The sequence below is a fragment of the Watersipora subatra genome, chromosome 1 (genome assembly GCF_963576615.1).
Source record: "Watersipora subatra chromosome 1, tzWatSuba1.1, whole genome shotgun sequence".
In the NCBI taxonomy this organism is placed as follows: domain Eukaryota; kingdom Metazoa; phylum Bryozoa; class Gymnolaemata; order Cheilostomatida; family Watersiporidae; genus Watersipora; species Watersipora subatra.
In genome coordinates, this window is record NC_088708.1 from 68948661 (window position 1) to 68968547 (window position 19887).

General features: G+C 36.1%; 1 protein-coding gene across 1 annotated transcript in view; it reads right to left on the minus strand.

The window, feature by feature from the left end:
- Positions 1 to 19762, minus strand: part of LOC137394373 (uncharacterized) — a 30703-nt gene extending 10941 nt beyond the window's left edge. The window contains exons 1-9 of the mRNA XM_068081087.1: positions 19707 to 19762; positions 13287 to 13492; positions 11305 to 11525; positions 10339 to 10596; positions 9209 to 9320; positions 7670 to 7844; positions 5085 to 5145; positions 3108 to 3243; positions 1858 to 2046 (exon numbers count right to left, since the gene is read on the minus strand). Of these exons, the coding sequence (XP_067937188.1) occupies positions 1858 to 2046; positions 3108 to 3243; positions 5085 to 5145; positions 7670 to 7844; positions 9209 to 9320; positions 10339 to 10596; positions 11305 to 11525; positions 13287 to 13485 (1351 nt within the window). The 5' untranslated portion in view covers positions 13486 to 13492; positions 19707 to 19762. The remainder of the gene's footprint in view (positions 1 to 1857; positions 2047 to 3107; positions 3244 to 5084; positions 5146 to 7669; positions 7845 to 9208; positions 9321 to 10338; positions 10597 to 11304; positions 11526 to 13286; positions 13493 to 19706) is intronic.
- Positions 19763 to 19887: the final 125 nt, after the last annotated feature.

Consider the following 19887-nt stretch of genomic DNA (forward strand, 5'->3'; position numbering starts at 1 on the left):
ATAATAAAGCTAACCTTCCTGTCAGCTTACTAATTACTAATACAAAACCAGGATTAAAACTGCAGTGTAGCTAATCCTGTTGCGTCACCTGCCATGCATGTCAAGATTATAGCATTATAACATATCATAATAATCACATACTAATTAGTTGAACAAGTGGACCTACATGTACATGTAATTGCTGCAGCGTAAGAGAAGAAAGAACAATGAACATAGGATGAGACTCATTAACATATATTAATAATAGCAGAAGTATTCACTGCTTGCCAATGCCAGACACTAGAACAAACTTGCTGTTGAGACCTACTATCCTTTATAATAATTCTGAACACTGCTGCATGCGCGGAGATAGAGCGTCTCTGAGCAGCAAGCGGATGTTTCCAATGCTACCCATACAAATAACTGCATACATACCTAGATAAACATTGTATTGCAGCCCTTTATCGAAGTAACAGAATTCTACAGCGAGTAGTCAACTATGAAAGAGATAAGCCCAGTTAAAAAACGATGGTGAGATTTTTATAAGGATATTCAGAAAACTTGCGAGCCAGTCCAAGAAACTTTAGCTGCATACACGAGTCTTCAACCATGTACTTCTCATTTAGCTAAGGTACAGTCATGCCTTGACATACGAGTGTCCCAACATATGATAAATTTGAGATACGAGGTAAATCTGAGAAAATTTTTGCCTTGAGGTATGAGAAAAATTTGAGATGCGAGCATACGAGATGGTTCTCGATGCAGCCACTAGGTGGCCGAGTGTGTGAGAGGCCGCTTACAAGAACAGCATCGCTCAGTTCATTCAGCATCGTTCTCATCAGTCAGTTTGAAAGTTTTAAAAAGACTGGCTAAAAGTCAAGGTGAAAAAAAGGCAAAACGAGCCAAGCTGGAAGCAAAAACGTAAAAAATAAAGTTAGAATTAAGCTTAGTGTAACGTAATGTTACAACTTATTTCTACATGTGAGTGTATATAGTATGCTAAGTTTTTTAGGTTAAATCTAAGGTTCATGTTACGAAGTGTCACAAAAGTAATACTGTCAAGTCCCTTTCACACCGCCGTTAGCTGCTACTGGCTGTATCGAAGGTAAGAACTCCGTACAGTATTATAATTTATAATAATGTTACATTTTATTAAAGATCATAACCACTAGATAGGTATTTGCTACTTTGTGAGCGCAAATGGTGAATTAGACCAATTAAAAACACGGTTTCCATTGTAATATCCTGTTTTAGGAAGTTTTCGAGAGAGTGGAAACAGATTAATTTGTATTTACTTATTTTATATAGAAAAAACTGATTTGAGATACGAGAAAATTGACAAAGAGCTCGAACTCGGAATGCATTAAGCTCGCATGTAGAGATATGACTGTAGATGTTAAGGAAAGCAAGCCAGGGCCGTCAAATTAGCACTCCGATACAGACTAATCAGGCACAAACAAATTGGACTCGTACGAATCGGACTCGTACGAATCGGACTCGTACGAATCGGACTCGTACGAATCGGACTCGTACGAATCGGACTCGTACGAATCGGACTCGTACGAATCGGACTCATACGAATAGGACTCATACGAATAGGACTCATACGAATCGGACGCGTACGAATAGAAGTCATATGAATTGGAAGCATACAAATCTGACTAGTGCTAATTGGACTAATGCTAACTAGGCTCATACTAATCACCATCATATGAATCGAACTCAAACAAATAAACTCATACTTGAAAGCATTCAATAAAGTTTATAATCAACTTCTTGTTTGTTATCAGCAATGCAAAATTCTAGTCCATGAGAAACAACTGGAAACGCTTACCCTACTAAAGTCTACCACCCTTTCACCCCTAAACCAGATTTTACCTGTGCCAAAAGCAATTTTCTTGGCCACGGCATAGCTTTTCATAATCTCTCTATCATAGTCGGCCACAGCCTTCTTGTCTCCATTAAACGCCCGCACTGTTCTCATGCTCGATATACATTCCTCTGCCACCGTACCTGCATCTGCCAGACGATCTTGGAAGTTCTTTCTCAGCTTTTTCATAAACTTTCCTGCAAGTGAAACATTACACAAAATGGCCAAAAGTCAACTATTATTAATCAATGCCGGCTTCAAACATTAAATATTGTATCCTCATGGCAACTTGAAAAACAGCTGGCATATTACTGCTTAATCACCCATACATCTTGATGATCTCTTGTGGTTGGCTGATTCTAGTATGAAAGATGTTGAGTTTGCTGTAAATGTTGGTGAAGGAATGAATCTTCAATGAATGGTTTATACGAATAACCATTAGATTAAAGGATTATAACCATTACCGTACAAAGAATTTATTATTTGCCCATTTTATACAACTACCCGTATAGTAATCTTGAAATGACCATCAACTAAATATGTTTAACTGTTATCAGTGATAAGTTAAATTGAATGAAAAATTCATATCATAAATTAAAATAAAACCGAATTAAAAAATCTACTAGATATATATTCATTCTAAAGATAATACGTCTACATAATGGCATTATAATAGCATTATATAATTACATAATGGATGCATATCCATTATGTAATTATTAGGCCTACCATATCAACTGGTGTTTTCATTATTAACTCAACTTTAACGAAACGGCTGGCAATGATGGAAAACTGTAATGTTGGATCCTACCCAAGTTATGGGAATTACCCACTTATCATACCGTATGAGTCATGCCCTCTTGTTATAATATAGGAACAAAATTACCGCAATCAACTTGTCATGGGAACTGTTCATATTTTTCAAATATGCTCTTACACTGTCATATTATAACAATCTCCACACTCCATTCGATAGAAAACCTTTTACATGGCTAAAAAATTGTCACTATCTATTATACTAGTACTGCATGTAAAGCTATATCCCCCTAGCATGATGTAAAGCTATATCTGCCTAGCATGATGTAAAGCTATATCTGCCTAGCATGATGTAAAGCTATATCTGCCTAGCATGATTTAAAGCTATATCTGCCTAGCATGATGTAGAGCTATATCCGCCTTGTGTGATGTAAAGCTATATCCGCCTAGCATGATGTAAAGCGATATCTGTCAAACATTATGTTTGCCTCCTTATACTCACCATACTGAACGGCGCTTAAAGAAATGACAGGTACAACTGCCAGCATGATGCCTGTCAAGGCTGGATTGAGGGCGAACATAACCACTAGAGATCCAATAATTGTAATGAAGTTTCGTAAGAGCATTGAGATATTCACCTGCAAAGAGAAGAGAAAAGAGTCACACATATTCCATTTTAAACTGCTAGTTGATAGTTGGCAATCCGATAAGAGATGATTAATAAATAGAGCTTTCGTGCACTCAAATGACAGTCGCACCATCTGAATGAGTGACTGTCGCACCATCTGAATGAGTGACAGTCGCACCATCTGAATGAGTGACAGTCGCACCATCTGAATGAGTGACAGTCGCACCATCTGAATGAGTGACAGTGGCACCATCTGAATGAGTGACAGTGGCACCATCTGAATGAGTGACAGTCGCACCATCTGAATGAGTGACAGTCGCACCATCTGAATGAGTGACAGTCGCACCATCTGAATGAGTGACAGTCGCACCATCTGAATGAGTGACAGTCGCACCATCTGAATGAATGACTCATCTTCGGCCTCAGTTTAGACTAGCATTTCCTGTACATCAATGTACACAATGTAACAATGTACACCTGTACATTTCAGCTGAAATTCACTAGTCGCGAAGGCAAGACATGTCAAATGGTTAATTTTATATTCTAATTGGCTTTTAAAACTTGCTGCATAATCTTAGCTGGGAAACTGAAACTTACTAGATTAACAAGTAGACCAATTTAAAACAACCAATCACACACCTACTACTTCCTCACACACCAATCACACACCTGCTACTTCCTCACACACCAATCACATACCTGCTACTTCCACACACACCAATCACACACCTGCTACTTCCTAAAGAATAGTCCTTAAACTGCACACCCATGTACGCTCATCTACACACATGGACACACATCTACTCTCATCTACACACATGTACACACATCTACACTCAAGTACACCCATGTACACACATCTACACTCATGTACACAAATCTACACACGTGTACACACATCTACACCCATGTACACACACCTACACTCATGTACACACATCTACACTCATGTACACACACCTACACCCATATACACATATCTACACCCATATACACATATCTACACCCATGTACACACATCTACACACATCTACACCCATGTACACACATCTACACCCATATAGACTCAAGTGCTCATATGTACACACATGTACAGACATATACACATAAGTGCTCACATGTGCACTCATCTACACCCATACACACATCTACGCACATGTACACACACGTATACACTCAAGTGCTCAAATGTGCACACATGTACAGACATATACACACATGTGCACACATGTACACACATGTACACACATGTACACACATATACACTCAAGTGCTCACATGCGCACACATGTACAGAAATATACACACATGTGCACACATGTACACAAAAACATGCATGCAAATATATGGGTGGTATTTAGCTATCTATATCCTAGGTCTAAAAAAGCTCAAGATAAAAATTTTGTTTCCATAACTTAAAATAAACCTGCTAGATGGTCTGATAGCTGGCTTCATACGTGGCTATAACAACAATAATGTGCTACGGCTTGTGCAAGAGCGCTAAACGGTTATGAAATATTCTAATAATAAATTACAGCTGATTGTAATGTTTTTGCTACGTAATAGAATTCGCAAAAGGTGCAGACTTGGCTGCTGCAGCACCTACTTTAAAACAAGAACAGCATTTTTTGTTCAAACTTTCTGCCTGAGTTTTTAGGACAAAAACCAAAAAGGCCAAGAAACTGGGTTCAGTCATTTTGGTATCATCTTCTGGATGAAAAAGCCCAGCAACTATCCAGACATGGTTTAACAAAATTGTTATTTAAAATATTGGCAGAATGCCGGCAGGCAGATATTAAAATGCGAATAAATGCGGTGAAACGAGGTGAAATGCGCTATGTGTAGACTTACTGTTATAGCACTCTGTATTACTTGGGTATCAGAGGAGAGCCTATTGGTCACTTCACCTGTCCTATAGATTGTATGGAATATATAGCAGACATGCAAACATGCTCCGTGCAAGAAGGAGAGGTTAGCCCAATTCCCAGGTAGCGGTCATACAAGATTGGAGTAAGGCTCTACTTGACCTATGTTTAAGAGATATGTGATTCATTTGAACTGTTTAAAAAAACAAGTGTTTTTAAAAATATTCCGAAAATAACCCTCAATAAATTAATTTATTGAATACTGAAATGCAATACAGGGATGCTCCTATGACATAAGTTTCCTATTACCGGTATGTGAATTCCAGTTAACGTAAAGAATTTATGTAGTTTTTGCTTTGGGTTACATCAAAAATTTCCACATGGCGTTAAGCGTCCAGTCGGTGTAAGTTCTCAACTTTGATTTGAATAACGAGAGTCTCATAGTTAGCCTTAAAATAATCGTTTACTCTCTGCCACACTTGGGAGAGAAAACAACGTATAGAGGTATATATATTATATATATACTATTACCCTGGCAGTCTAAAGTGCAGTGAGAGATCATCAGGTGTGTGGATACAACGCAAATAAGTAACTACACAACTATGCAGAATTACCCAAAGGCAGTCAATTGGTGAAAGTGTTAGAGTGTCGGTCTATAAATCTGAATGTCATGAATTAGAGTCTTGTTGAAAACTATGTTTTATCCTAACCTCTAAACCGGTTTCGAACAGACGGATAACAGACAGACACCGTACTTACTATAGTAAAGATAGATGTTTGTTTTACTTTATTTTAAACATATACAGTTTTTTTTGCTGCATAGAACTTCCTGGATCAAAAAAAATTAAACAATTGATTTAAATTAACATGGAAAGTGTGCGCTCCCTTAATTTAATGTAATATTACCGTAACCATGGACTCCAAACCATGTGAAAGTGATAAGAAAAAAGAAAAGTTCTCAACACAAACCAATAATACCACAGTAATTGTACAGTCATTAAATTAAAAGGCTAAGTTTGATTTTTTCTTTTTGGAAAGGTTAAAGGGGAGAGTTTAGGAACATCTTAGACAGATTAGGAAATTTACATGCACATGTATTTTACGGTTGGTATAACATAAAATCCTTATAGCATAAACATTCTCACAACTGATTATTTACGTTATTGGAGCGTCTAAATTACTCAACCTTAAACATTTACATAGCAAATATTTTACAATGAAGCTGTTTAAATAATTCATTATAAAACAGTCCATAAAGTTTGCAAATATTTTCAAGTTATTAAAACTCTTAGAATCAAAGGTTTTTAACACCTACTAGTAGAGAAAAGGTGAATTTCATACATTGTTCCTGTCAAAAAAGCAGTAATTAGGCAAATCTGTAACTATTTTTTGTACTTGCCGAGCGGTGGAATCTCGAGCTAATCATTATAATAATGAGACTTGGTTTAAATGGTATCTAGTATTGAACAATCTGATCGGAACTTTTGAACACTTAACTGAACAGTTTAAATGCAAATTCTTACGTTCACCTTCCCTTAAAATTGCTTTGCAAAGGCAAAAATTTCAGTTTTCAAGGTTTGGTGGATGCGTGTAATTTTCTATGAGAACGATACAGCTGTTGTGAATGAGTTTAAACAAGAGTAATGAGGTGTTACTGTGAACTAGTTTTGTTCATAATTAATAGCTAATTCTATAACAAGTACCAAGGAATCGTCATTCATCATGAAACACCCAAAGCCTTTTCATTTCCTTATAATGACTGATTATTAATCAGCTACGGCGAAATCTCTAATATAGAATTTAATTTATTTTGAAATCTACGTTAAACTGTCATATGTTCTATCAATTCTACCCAGAACAATACGCTTTAATGTGTTTAAATTGTTTCCTAGCCCAAAAACCTATAATTCATTAATAAATACTGCAAATAATTACGCAGAGCAATAAAAAACCAGAATGGAAAAGTGTCAAAGATGTAAAAACACATTAATTAAGAAGTGATCAAAAGAATGAAATTTTTGTTGGCAATGTTCCAGAGATACACAAATGGAAGGGCAGGTTGGGTAGTGCGTAGGTAAAGGTTGTGACAGAAATACCAAGTGAAAGACAACTTTTATTCAGACTAGGTGAACTTAAACTAACTTAGCTCATCTAGTTTTGGTCATTCTGTATTTATGTTATTTTTTTAATTTGCACTTGGGCCTTTCCACTTTCATCTAGAAAACACTCCATTTTTCAAATATTTCATTTTTTTAAATATTTGAACCTTGCTTATTGGAAAACATCTTGAGGTAAGAGTCAAATATCGGGTGGATTTTTCTGTCGAATGTCAGAAATTTATATGTTAAGGTAAGGTCACCGTAACCAGAGGTTTGATGGCCTAGTCATGAGTTATCTGCTCATAGTGAGGTCATAATTTTAAGATCTATTTGAATTGAATGAGGTGGGGTCTAGTAAAATAAGCAACCTTAATACAATGATATATGCTGGTTTTACAGCTGCTGCTACTAGCACCAAAAATTACAATCATGGTGACTAGAGACATGCTAACAAGCAATAAAGCAAACTGACCTTGTGACATCAAAGAATTCTATGTCCTGCCTGATTAAGGCTGTGAACAAGATGACTCGTAGCCTAGCAACAAGCCTCTGGCCAGCCAACTCAAAGAACCAAGATCTGAAGAAACCAGCGACTCCGTAGGCACAGTATATAAGGAACAAGATGATTACCGTCTGATTAAGTTTTGCTGTAGGATAGACACACAGACAGATGAGAAAAAGAGCGGGATAGACACACAGACAGATGAGAAATAGAGCGGGATAGACACACAGACAGATGAGAAATAGAGCGGGATAGACACACAGACAGATGAGAAATAGAGCGGGATAGACACACAGACAGATGAGAAATAGAGCGGGATAAACACACAGACAGATGAGAAATAGAGCGGGATAAACACACAGACAGATGAGAAATAGAGCGGGATAGACACACAGACAGATGAGAAATAGAGCGGGATAGACACACAGACAGATGAGAAATAGAGCGGGATAGACACACAGACAGATGAGGAGTAAAGTGGGATAGACACACAGACAGATCAGGAGTAAAGTGGGATAGACACACAGACAAATGAGAAATAGAGTGGGGTAGACACACAGACAGATGGGAAATAGAGCGGGACAGACACACAGACAGATGAGAAATAGAGCGGGGTAGACACACAGACAGATGAGGAGTAAAGTGGGATAGACACACAGACAGATCAGGAGTAAAGTGGGATAGACACACAGCCAGATCAGGAGTAAAGTATATAGACACACAGACAGATGAGAAGTAAAGTGGGAAAGACACACAGACAGATGATTAGTAAAGAGGGATAGAGGAGTAAAGTGGGATAGACACACAGACAGATGAGAAATAGAGTGGAATAGACACACAGACAGTTGAGAAGTAAAGTGAGATAGACAGACAGAAAGATGAGAAATAGAGCGGGGTAGACACACAGACAGATGAGGAGTAAAGCGGGATAGACACACAGACAGATGAGAGGTAAAGCGGGATAGACACACAGACAGATGAGGAGTAAAGCGGGATAGACACACAGACAGATGAGAGGTAAAGCGGGATAGACACACAGACAGATGAGGAGTAAAGCGGGATAGACACACAGACACATGCATGTGGAATGATGTGGGACAAACCACACAGACATACGAGGAATGATTAGAGATAGACAAAAAGGCACATGAAGGATGAGGTGGATAGACACACAAACAGACACCTAAACAATAATGTGGTATAGACACACAGACAGACACATGAAGGATGATGTGGTCTAGACATACAGACAGACACGTGAAGGATGAGGTGGAATAGACACACAGACAGACACATGAAGGATGATGTGGTATAGACACACAGACAAACACATGATGAACGATGTGATATAGACACCCAGACAGACACATGAAAAATGATGTGGTATAGACTCGGACATTCTGTGAAGCTTTCTTGTTCTATTCAGCACTGGTAGAGATACCAAATGCAGAAGCGGGGTTGTTAAACAAATCAGCACAAAGTGTAGACACATTAAACAGAGTTGCTTACCCATGGAAGTCTGAGCTGCATCTACAACCTCGCCAAAGAAGAGGGGAGCCACAATACCAGCCCCACTTGTTATGAGCAGGCAAAAGCATCCAACCAGAATTAGAGGTAGTTCCTAATAACACAAAGAATCAAGCAGATTTTGTAAAATTCCTCTAAACAATGTACTGTACAGCCAATAAAAGCAATGCTACATCGATGAGCATGACATTTAGGCAGAATGAAATTTCTAAAACCTGCAAACAGGAAACAGATAAGTAAGCTTGTTACAGTACTAAAAGTTAGTCAGGATATAAAATAATAATACAGTATACTTTCATAATTTAACACTTTAGAGCTGAACAGAAAGCAATTTACTATGAAGCATGGTTGGAAAATGGTCAAGAATCCTAAAATAGCCACCACAAACAAAGTTCTTTTTCTATCTGTCAGTATTAGTAGGATGCTCATTAAAATGATCTTGCAACGTGGCAAGAATTTGTGAATAAGCAAATTTCATGTCCATCCTATCTGCTTAAAAAGGTACTGTTGGCCAAATTTATTTAAAAGAATTAACAAAATCAACAATTAAGTGTCCAGTCAGTTACCAATACCAAATACAAAGGATAGATGAACAAAAATTGTTATAACTTTTTATAATGTCTGTTACACTTTACAGTCAAAGCAATGCATCGCTCCTCCAATTGAGTAAAGGTGATTTAAGTTGGTACCATGTATATCTCACATTACACTAACTATCCTGTGCTACATTTAACCAAACCTTCCTCAAACCTCCATAGCTGATACATATATGCTTGAAAGGGTTAATTAGATTTTCCAATCTTCCTGTTCAACTGAAAAAACCTTGATCTCTCAACTATTGCTCCAAATGTAAATAAATAGAAACACTTTAACAGTTGTTATTATGTTTTTCTTCAACTCTCTAGTAAACAGTACAGTTTAAACTTCAGGGTTTGGTCAACAGGTGAGTCAAGACATACAAGATTTATTGGCAAGTAGTCAAAGCCTGCAAATTACGCTAACAGACCGGGTGGGGCTGTCTGCAGGCATGCACCAGACACACAAGGTGAGGCTGCCTGCAGGCATGCACCAGACACACGCACACAAGGACTAACAGAACAGATAATGCTTACAGGTTTGGCTATCTTTATGAGCCGCTTCAGAGATGCCTTTTGCTTGATAGCATTTCCATCTGTATCCAGCTCCACATTGTTTTTATTGACAATATGTTTTATAGCCTTCTTACTGATATGTGGTAAGTACACGCAGACGGCTATCACAAGGAGAGACTCGATGAGCGCTAAGGTTATCGAAACGATTAGACAGGCGTAGTAGGTGCCTGGCAGAGGAGATCGTGAAATCGCAGAATAATTGACTAGCACCATGATGCCCTACAACGAAACAAAGGGATAGTCACAGAATGATTCCTACAGATTGAAATTGGTTGCCAAATCACGCCGCGTCGACATGACCAGCCCATAACTGGGCTTGTCAACTATATGCTTGAAAAATAATCGGCTAAGGATTCAAACTCTTAAGCATCACATTAGCTACATTGAGTTACAGATGATAGATCTAGCTAAGGTGTAGGGCAGTGAGACAATGACAACCAACAGTAAAGTTGGTTTGTCTCATACTTTTTCTTATAAAACATATGTTTTCATCTAATATGATTATGCCTCTTTCCATGTTGATGTGGTGTGAATTCGCAATCTTCATGTAAATTTGTCAAGACAGCCTAAGCACACTATATGAAACAATGCACGACATCAACTGAAGCGAACTTGTGGGATTCAGCGAAGCAATGATAAGAACATGGATAACGATGAAGATGATGATCAAGGTTTGTGCGAAAACCACCAATAGAATCATTGCACATGACCAACTGTTAGCACTATGTTAAAAATAAAACCAAACTATTTATTTTCAGAAACACAGATTAGCAAAAGAAAAGAACTGCCAGTGTAAAATGATGTAAAACCAGCAACTTCCAAAAGATCAAGTTGCACCCAACGCACAGCCACTAAAAGCACCATAGAGACATTTATGTTGCAATTAAAGCCATCAAGTATTCAAGTAATAAGGTCTGTTTGGCTAACCTTTGTCATGACAACGACAAATGAAGCTAAGCAGAGTAGCAGGGCGACTATAACAGCGGAGCGTGATACACGACGAAACGTGCTCACGGCTGTTAAGGTACGACTCTCCGCATTTAACAGGAGCATAGAAACAGCCAGCCATTTAAATATAGAGATCATCGCAATGTCAAACACGGAAGTGGAGAACTGGTAATCCAGGACGCTGCTTGTAACAATACCTCCTATCAAAAAGAGGAAAACATTGTATTACCAATATTATACTACCTGAGCCACAAAGCAATTTATGAATCCGATCAGTAAAACTATTTCGAGTATCATAGACATGTAGCGCAATACATACTTAGCCTAGCTTACACGTACCACAGAATATTTCAACACAGAGTTCATAATGCCAGATGCATGAGTTAAGTAACATACAACAGACATAGTATAGGGAGACGTGCATGTAGCATGGCATACACATAATATAGTGTGCACATAACCCATTAGGTAAAACGTAGCCAACACTTAAGACACCGCATATGTGTCATAGTGTATACATAGTGTATACATAGTGTATACATAGTGTATACATAGTGTACAGCACATATACCCCATAGCATACATGCCACTCTTTTACACGTGTCACCCTTCCTACATACCTACATACACACGCTATCCTGCATACATTTCGCTCAGAATGCAAATCACACTAGAGACATGCCATACTATAAAATGTAAATACATGGGGTGCTAACCACATGCCATACTATAATAGTATGGCTACAGGCTATAATGCAGGCTACATTGCATGTGTGTCACCGTGTTTATGGGCCACTTAGCATTCGTGTGTGTAATATACTTGCTTGTCAGATACATGCCATGCTACTTATATGTCATCATGGTGCATGCATACCATCAGCATTCATGCCATGCTACATGCACCCATACCATAGCTTTAATTTAATAACCTAAATACATGCCATCAGACATGCTAAACACACGTAGTACTATAGATGTAGTGCGATATACATTTGTCAAGTTGTATGCATGTTGTACCACTTGCTATACACTATGCTATACTATGGTATATACTATGCTGCAGAGTGCATGTCTGTAGAGTACATGCCTATAAATAGCACTGTATGGAATCAGATTGTCTGTAGAGTATATGCCTATAAATAGCACTGTATGGAATCAGATTTTCTGTAGAGCACATGCCTATAAATAGCACCGTATGGAATCAGATTTTCTGTAGAGTACATGCCTATTAATAGCACTGTATGGAATCAGATTGTCTGTAGAGTACATGCCTATTAATAGCACTGTATGGAATCAGATTGTCTGTAGAGTACATGCCTATTAATAGCACTGTATGGAATCAGATTGTCTGTAGAGTACATGCCTATAAATAGCACTGTATGGAATCAGATTGTCTGTAGAGTATATGCCTATTAATAGCACTGTATGGAATCAGATTGTCTGTAGAGTACATGCCTATTAATAGCACTGTATGGAATCAGATTGTCTGTAGAGTACATGCCTATTAATAGCACTGTATGGAATCAGATTGTCTGTAGAGTATCAATGTGCGCAATTGTACCTAAACTTCCACAGAGATGGAACAGTTTCCACAGAGTTAAAACACTAGAGTCGGCTTGCGCTTTAGTGCTCTTCTTGCCAAAAAAATTAAAATTAAATTGATAATAGCAAAACTAAATAGCACGCGGCAGTACCCTTTACGATATTGCAAAAATATGTCTGTTTCATCACACAGTCATAGAGACTGACATTACGGTGTATTACAAACTGTGAAATTACATGGGGTTACAGACGGTGACATCGCATGTGTTACATGATTGTTACATGTTTACATTACATTGTTACATGTTACAGAGTGTTACAGATTGAGAAAACACATGGTATTACATACTGAGACATAACATGGTATTACAGACTAACACACCAGTAACAGAATGTCACATTTTTAAAAAGTAGCTCACCTGTTAGCCATAGAGTATTACAAACTATGAGGTCACACAGAAGAAGCAGAGATGTCACGATAGTCAACCTGATTGTTGGAAGGGTGTAGTACACCCTGCATTCTTTAAACCACTCTTTGCTTTCCAAAGAATCATCTTCCTCAGCCGAGCGAATGATCGACTGCTCTTCATCATTTAAAGAGACTCGTTCTGTGGCCATGCTCAGTCTGCTCTACATTTAATGTTTACAAACATTATTGTGAGCTAACAGAATTACTATAATATACATGCAACTAACAAGTCAAACATGCTGTCCGACTACAGCGCACAAGGCTTTCATGAAATTTATCAAAATGTTTCATCAAACTTCTTTCCTATCTTTTAATAGAGAGGCATCATATGAGACAATAATCTTCGTTTATACATTTTATTTGATTCGCTTGCTATACAAACTAGAACAGTTTCAACTAAACAATTAATAATAGGCACGTTCATCAAATTAGTCTAGACTAACCTTCACACCAGTTTGACGAGCTGCGAAAAAATAAATGGTCCGCTACTTTTTCTGTTTCAAAAACATGGTCAAGACAATTCATAACTTTTTGTTTCTCAAAGCTGTTTGTGTTCTACTGGCAACCCGCTAGCCAAACTGCTGAATACACTTGCTAAAAGTTCTCCGACTGTTCCGTGAACGGATCACTGATTTCTCTAGTGACTAGTGCAGCTCTTTCATAGATATTTAAGCCACCCATCTTCTAACAAACAGCTTCTAGCTTGTTCAAAACCACCCATGATTCTTTGTCCATGCTCTTATGTCAGTGCTATACTACAACCTCATAAAATGTTCATAATTTAACTTGAAATCATTGAATTTATAACTTCAATTTTGGTATATATATTTCTCAAAGTTTGTCTGTGTCTGTATATGCCCAGCTATACTTATTAAAATCTTGAAATTTAAAATTCCACAGTATGATAAATTTGAACTCACGCAGATGGCGACTGCTACTATAAAATCACCAATACCACTGAGCTATACAAGGAATAATCATCAAAGACACTATCATATACCACATACCATATGCACATGCTAAATGACGTATTATTTGAAACTCTATGAACTCTATAAAACACGATGCTTGTTGGTGTTTTCTTGAACTTCTATTTTCGGTTTTTCGTAAGGTTCAATTGCTATATCTACGGTCAAGGCCAATTCTTTGCATGCGGACAATTGTATTATCTCCGTAGGACAAGCCTCGACATTCTCTCTCTGTTCAGTCAGACAACAACAGTCCGATATCTCATTTTTTATTTGCACCAGTATCAATAGGTACCAGTATCGTAGTATTCAAAGCTTTGATGGATAGCTTCTGGTGGAACGGTAGCTTTTTTTATATACACAGACTTCTATGTGAGAATTTCTACTATTAATTCAATATATTCAGGATTTTTATTTTGTTTTCTCAGTTCGTATTAATTGTATCATTACCGAATCATATTTTATTGTAATCGTAGCAAAACAGACTCAATTTAGCTATTACTTGCTAAATATTTCACAATTACATTTAAATCCTTTTATAGTTGTGTTATTTTTTTTAATTTATTTGATCTGCACAAAACATTTTCCTCATAATATGAAATTTGAAAGTTACAGTTGTTTGACAAAGTTTGAAAACCTTTAGTTGTTTTTCATTTTCTCTCTTAATTTATTTCAACTACACAAAACACTTTTCTCATGTAGTTTGAGAGTTAGAATGACAAATGTTGTTAATATATTAAATACAAATCAATTTTCTGTTCACAAACTTTTTTATTACCCGACAACACTGGGTAGGACAGCTAGTAGCAGTAGAAACGGGAGGAGATAGTATCAAATACCCATTCGTCGCGTCATATGTATTATATTCATTTGTTGTTCCATGAAAAGATTACAGAGCATGTAAAACCAAACAATTTACACAAGTGATACGAGACCCAGGCCATAGCATATTATCAGACAATAATCCATTTGTGTAGGAAAATCAGCAGCTATCAGAGAGCTTATCAATGAAGCTGAACACGCCTCTCTATTATTGTACAAAAAATTATGAGTACCTTATTCAAGAGACTTTACCTCTCTCTCTTAAATGTTACTTAGTATTTGATAACTTTGTGGCTTCTTTGAAATGTATCAAGCTAAGCCATCAAAAGAAATGTGTAGAGGTTGTTGGACATTGTTTACTAATTATTACTCAATCCACGCCACCATCCCACAACTAGCTCGAGTCAAAGGTGACATTTTGTTTAAGGTATGTTGTAAGGACTGCCTATCCTCTCTCAAGTAAAACATTGTTAGCTTACGATGAGAAGATAATGTAAACATGTTATACATCATACACGTGTAATTGTTGAATAGTTTCCAGCTTAAACAATTTTCATCATCTACAGTCAATGCTTGGAGTCAAAGTTTAAAAACATGCTGGGTTTGTGAGCTTTAGCAATTATTTGACTACTTGGAACCCTTTTAAATCATCACTCAGTTCAACTCCCATAAATTGTTGTGCACTGCAAGCTTTCTCAATGTAAGTTGTAAATCGGTGTTACCCTTTGTCTATGTGTGGGTCAATTGTACAAAGTCAAAGGCCCTAGTGGACAGTGGGTGCAAGCAATCGGTAATAACCCTGCTTGCTGAACCCATTTTTCTTGCATTATCGATTGCTCGCAACCACTGGCCACCAGGGCCTTGAACTTTGTACCATTGATCAACCCATAGACAAAGGGAAATATCGATTTATAACTTACATTGGGGAAGCTTCCGGTGCACACGCTCCCCCGTTGCCATTTTGGATTGACAATGGCTGGCTGCAGCTGCATGAGAGAGAAGGTCAAGGTCCAGTAACAGTCGTGAATCTACATTGTTATAAACAAAAAGTGCTGAATTTTCAGATCGTGCAAACAGGGTACAGTGGAACCACCATTTACAAAATTAATTTGTTTTGGAAGCCAATTTATAAGTAAAAAACTTCAAATGTGGAAACGCTTTTTACCATGTGAATGCACTAATTCGTTTCAAGCCCTCACAAAACTCAACATAGTATTTGTATAAATTATAAATATTTTTAATGTCAGAAACTTGTGAGAAATGAATGTTAGAATTATATTACTACATAATAAATAGAAAGAGTGTATAAGGAAACAACAGAAAAATAATGAATAAAAACTACGAATGGTATGTTTGTTTACCTTTCGGCCTTGTCCAGTTAAATGAGGCTAAGCAAAGACCGCGGGAGTAGACGGAGAGCGGTCAGAGAAAGTGGGTATTGTATTGTTGTCTTGGTTTTGTTTTGCTCAGAATAACTGTTTGAAGAAGGTAAACAGAAAGATTTATTTACATCAGCGCAAACTGCAAAACTGTATGTCAGTATACAAAAACAACGAGCTCAAATTACTAAAAATTAAAGTTATCCCACTCTGTATGTGATATATGATAACTCCTTGATTATATAATAGCGGTAGCAGACGACCAACGATTGACAGAAAACAATGTACAACAATGAACACACACATACACAATATAAAACATACACAGTAAATTCAAAATGAACACACACAGCAAAATTGAAATTTCTTTTTCCTTTTCTTTTCCATTTTATTTTTGTTTTTCAAGCAAATTGGCAAAAAATCTAAAAGGTCTTTCGGTAGTTCATATTTACCAGCATCTTTTGTAAGTTGAAGCAATATTTTTAAGAAAAGATGTTTTATAATTTGTCGTTCATAAAAAAAGATTCCATTGTGCTTTGTAAGGTTTTTAAGCATCTTGTTAGATGCTTAAAAAGCATCTAACAAGATGCTTTTTAACAACCTGGTAAAAAGTATCTTGTTAGATGCTTTACTCTAACAAGCATCTTAAACAAGCATTTAAGATGCTTGTTTAAATACAAGCATCTTAACATCAGATGCTTGTATTTTAAGAATCTGATAAATTCTTAAAATACAAGCATGGAAGGGCATGCTTGTATTTTAAGAATTTTTTGTAATTAATGAAAATATTCCTTGCATTAAACAAAACAGCCTCATCAGTAAAAATGCTGCATTTTGATCCAATATTAAATTATTTATTTAATAAAAAGTCATTTGTATACTAAGGGAAAAAATTAAAGTTGACAATTGTGAGCCTCTCCAGGGCCAGACAGGTATTTTAGTCTACAGCATTAACAAAAACTTGTTTTCTATTTGCATCTTCATTGACAGTCCTACCCCTCCCTCTGGTCCAGAAATTTTATCTTCGTCAAAAACTTTACACACTTCCCATCACAATGAAATAAACACCAACTTCAATAAATGAACTTGAGCTAGATAAAGTTTCTTATCTTATTTTTATTTACTGTCATTCTTATTTTCATTTATTGTCATTCTTATTTTCCTTTATTGTCATTCTTATTTTTATTTATCGTCATTCTTATTTTTATTTATCGTCATTCTTATTTTCATTTATTGTCATTCTTATTTTTATTTATTGTCATTCTTATTTTCATTTATTTTCATTCTTATTTTTATTTATTGTCATTCTTATTTTTCTTTAATGTCATTCTTAGTTTTATTTATTGTCATTCTTATTTTCATTTATTGTCATTCTTATTTTTATTTATTGTCATTCTTATTTTTATTTATTGTCATTCTTATTTTTATTTATTGTCATTCTTATTTTCCTTTATTGTTATTCTTATTTTTATTTATTGTCATTCTTATTTTCATTTATTATCATTCTTATTTTCCTTTATTGTCATTCTTATTTTCATTTATTGTCATTCCTATTTTCATTTATTGTCATTCTTATTTTCATTTATTGTCATACACACAATGTGTAGTTAAAACAGCTAGTTATTACTAAAGGCGTTTAAGAGACATTAAACCAGTATGATATTTATATTTGTTTTATTAGTTTTTTGATAACCTTTCACACAATACTGCATTTATATCGTCATTAGCCGCTGCATATTAATCATTATCTGTAATCTTGTCTGCTTTCCCAAGTAATCTTTTTACTATTTTTAAACCATAATAGCTGCTGTCTTCGCTTTTGCTATTTCGTCTTGTTATATATACTAGAACACTGGCAGTCTAGTGTGTCATGAGAGATCGTCAGGTGTATAACTATACACACAATTATTCTGGAATACCAGTGGTAGTCGATTGTTGCAGTTGTTTAAAGTGTCGGCCTATCATGCTGCAAGTCATAAGTCTGATTCCCATACAATGAAATATTTCCCCAACCTCTAACCACGACATTGAACAGACTGACAGCTCTTATTGTAGTAAAAATTTCATGCCAAGGCAAAATATTGATAATACTGTCTTTATGAACTCTATTGACCAGGGGCTGATCCAGTTTTTGACCGATGCTAACACATAAATCATTAAACTTCGCTTTTTCTATTGAGATAGTTCTTATAATCCATATTGGCACGACAGAATAAAGGAACATTGAATGAGTTGGTAGCTAGTAAAATTACAACAAAGGCCAATAAACTATCAATTTTTCAAACTATCAACTATCAATCAAACTATCTAATGTTTAGTTGCTGCATAGTGTAAAATCAGCATCTATTAGTTGCGAATAAAAGTTTTTATTGTTTTTATAGCTCATCCGGACACGCATCTGACACACCTTTAATATTAACATGCAAACAAAGTTGGTCATTAATTTGGGTGCTGCTTACGATCACTGTTGTATTTTTTGTTTTAGTTGACACACGGCCCCTTTGATGTTCATAAATATTTTCTACATACTAACAAGTTACAACACTCTAATTACTTATAAAGCTATCAGTTGATGATATCAGATGACACAATTGGTAATACCAAGTTCTAACAAATAATTTCTCCTTTCACAACAAAACCTTAATCTTTTATCGGCTGATGACAAACCACTGCAAATGCCAATGCTACTAATCTGATAAAAGAAAGCTCAGTATTAACATTATTAGACTTTACTCTAACAACAGCTGGTAATTAAAGTGAGCAGCTACCTCTAAAATACAACAACTACGCTGCTTAAAGTTGGTACAAAATCCCAAAAAAAGCTTTAAACTGGTGGCATCCAACTACGGCTTTCATAAGCAATATCTGTATAAAGGTCCAATTTAAACCTAACCGTAAATCATAACTGTAACACTATGTCACTATGTTTATGAATACTGTATACGAAAAGATGTTCTTAACTAGGTGACTTGTTGCGACGCTCTAACGTGTGTGCTCTGTAAAATATTTCATCCTATATTTTAACTAGCACAGTCACATTAGTTACAGCATAATGAGAATGATATAGATTAATAAAAACATGGATAAGATAGAGAGTCACTTATCACTTTCAAGCTTCGAAAGGCCTCGTGATCGTGAAACTATTTTTGTATCAACGGCCTAACACTAAATAAAATGTAGACAGAAGTCATGTTTCATTACCTTCGTTTTACGAATACAGTTAAAAATGCAATGTCACGCTAGTTGCATAATCAATGTTATCGGTTCCTCACACTACGGCTCTACCAATTGTTCGCCCACCGGTGTGGCAAGGAAATGTCTTTTGTATATAACGTTAGTGAAAAGTTTTTTAATAAAAATACAAATATTCATTAAAATATAT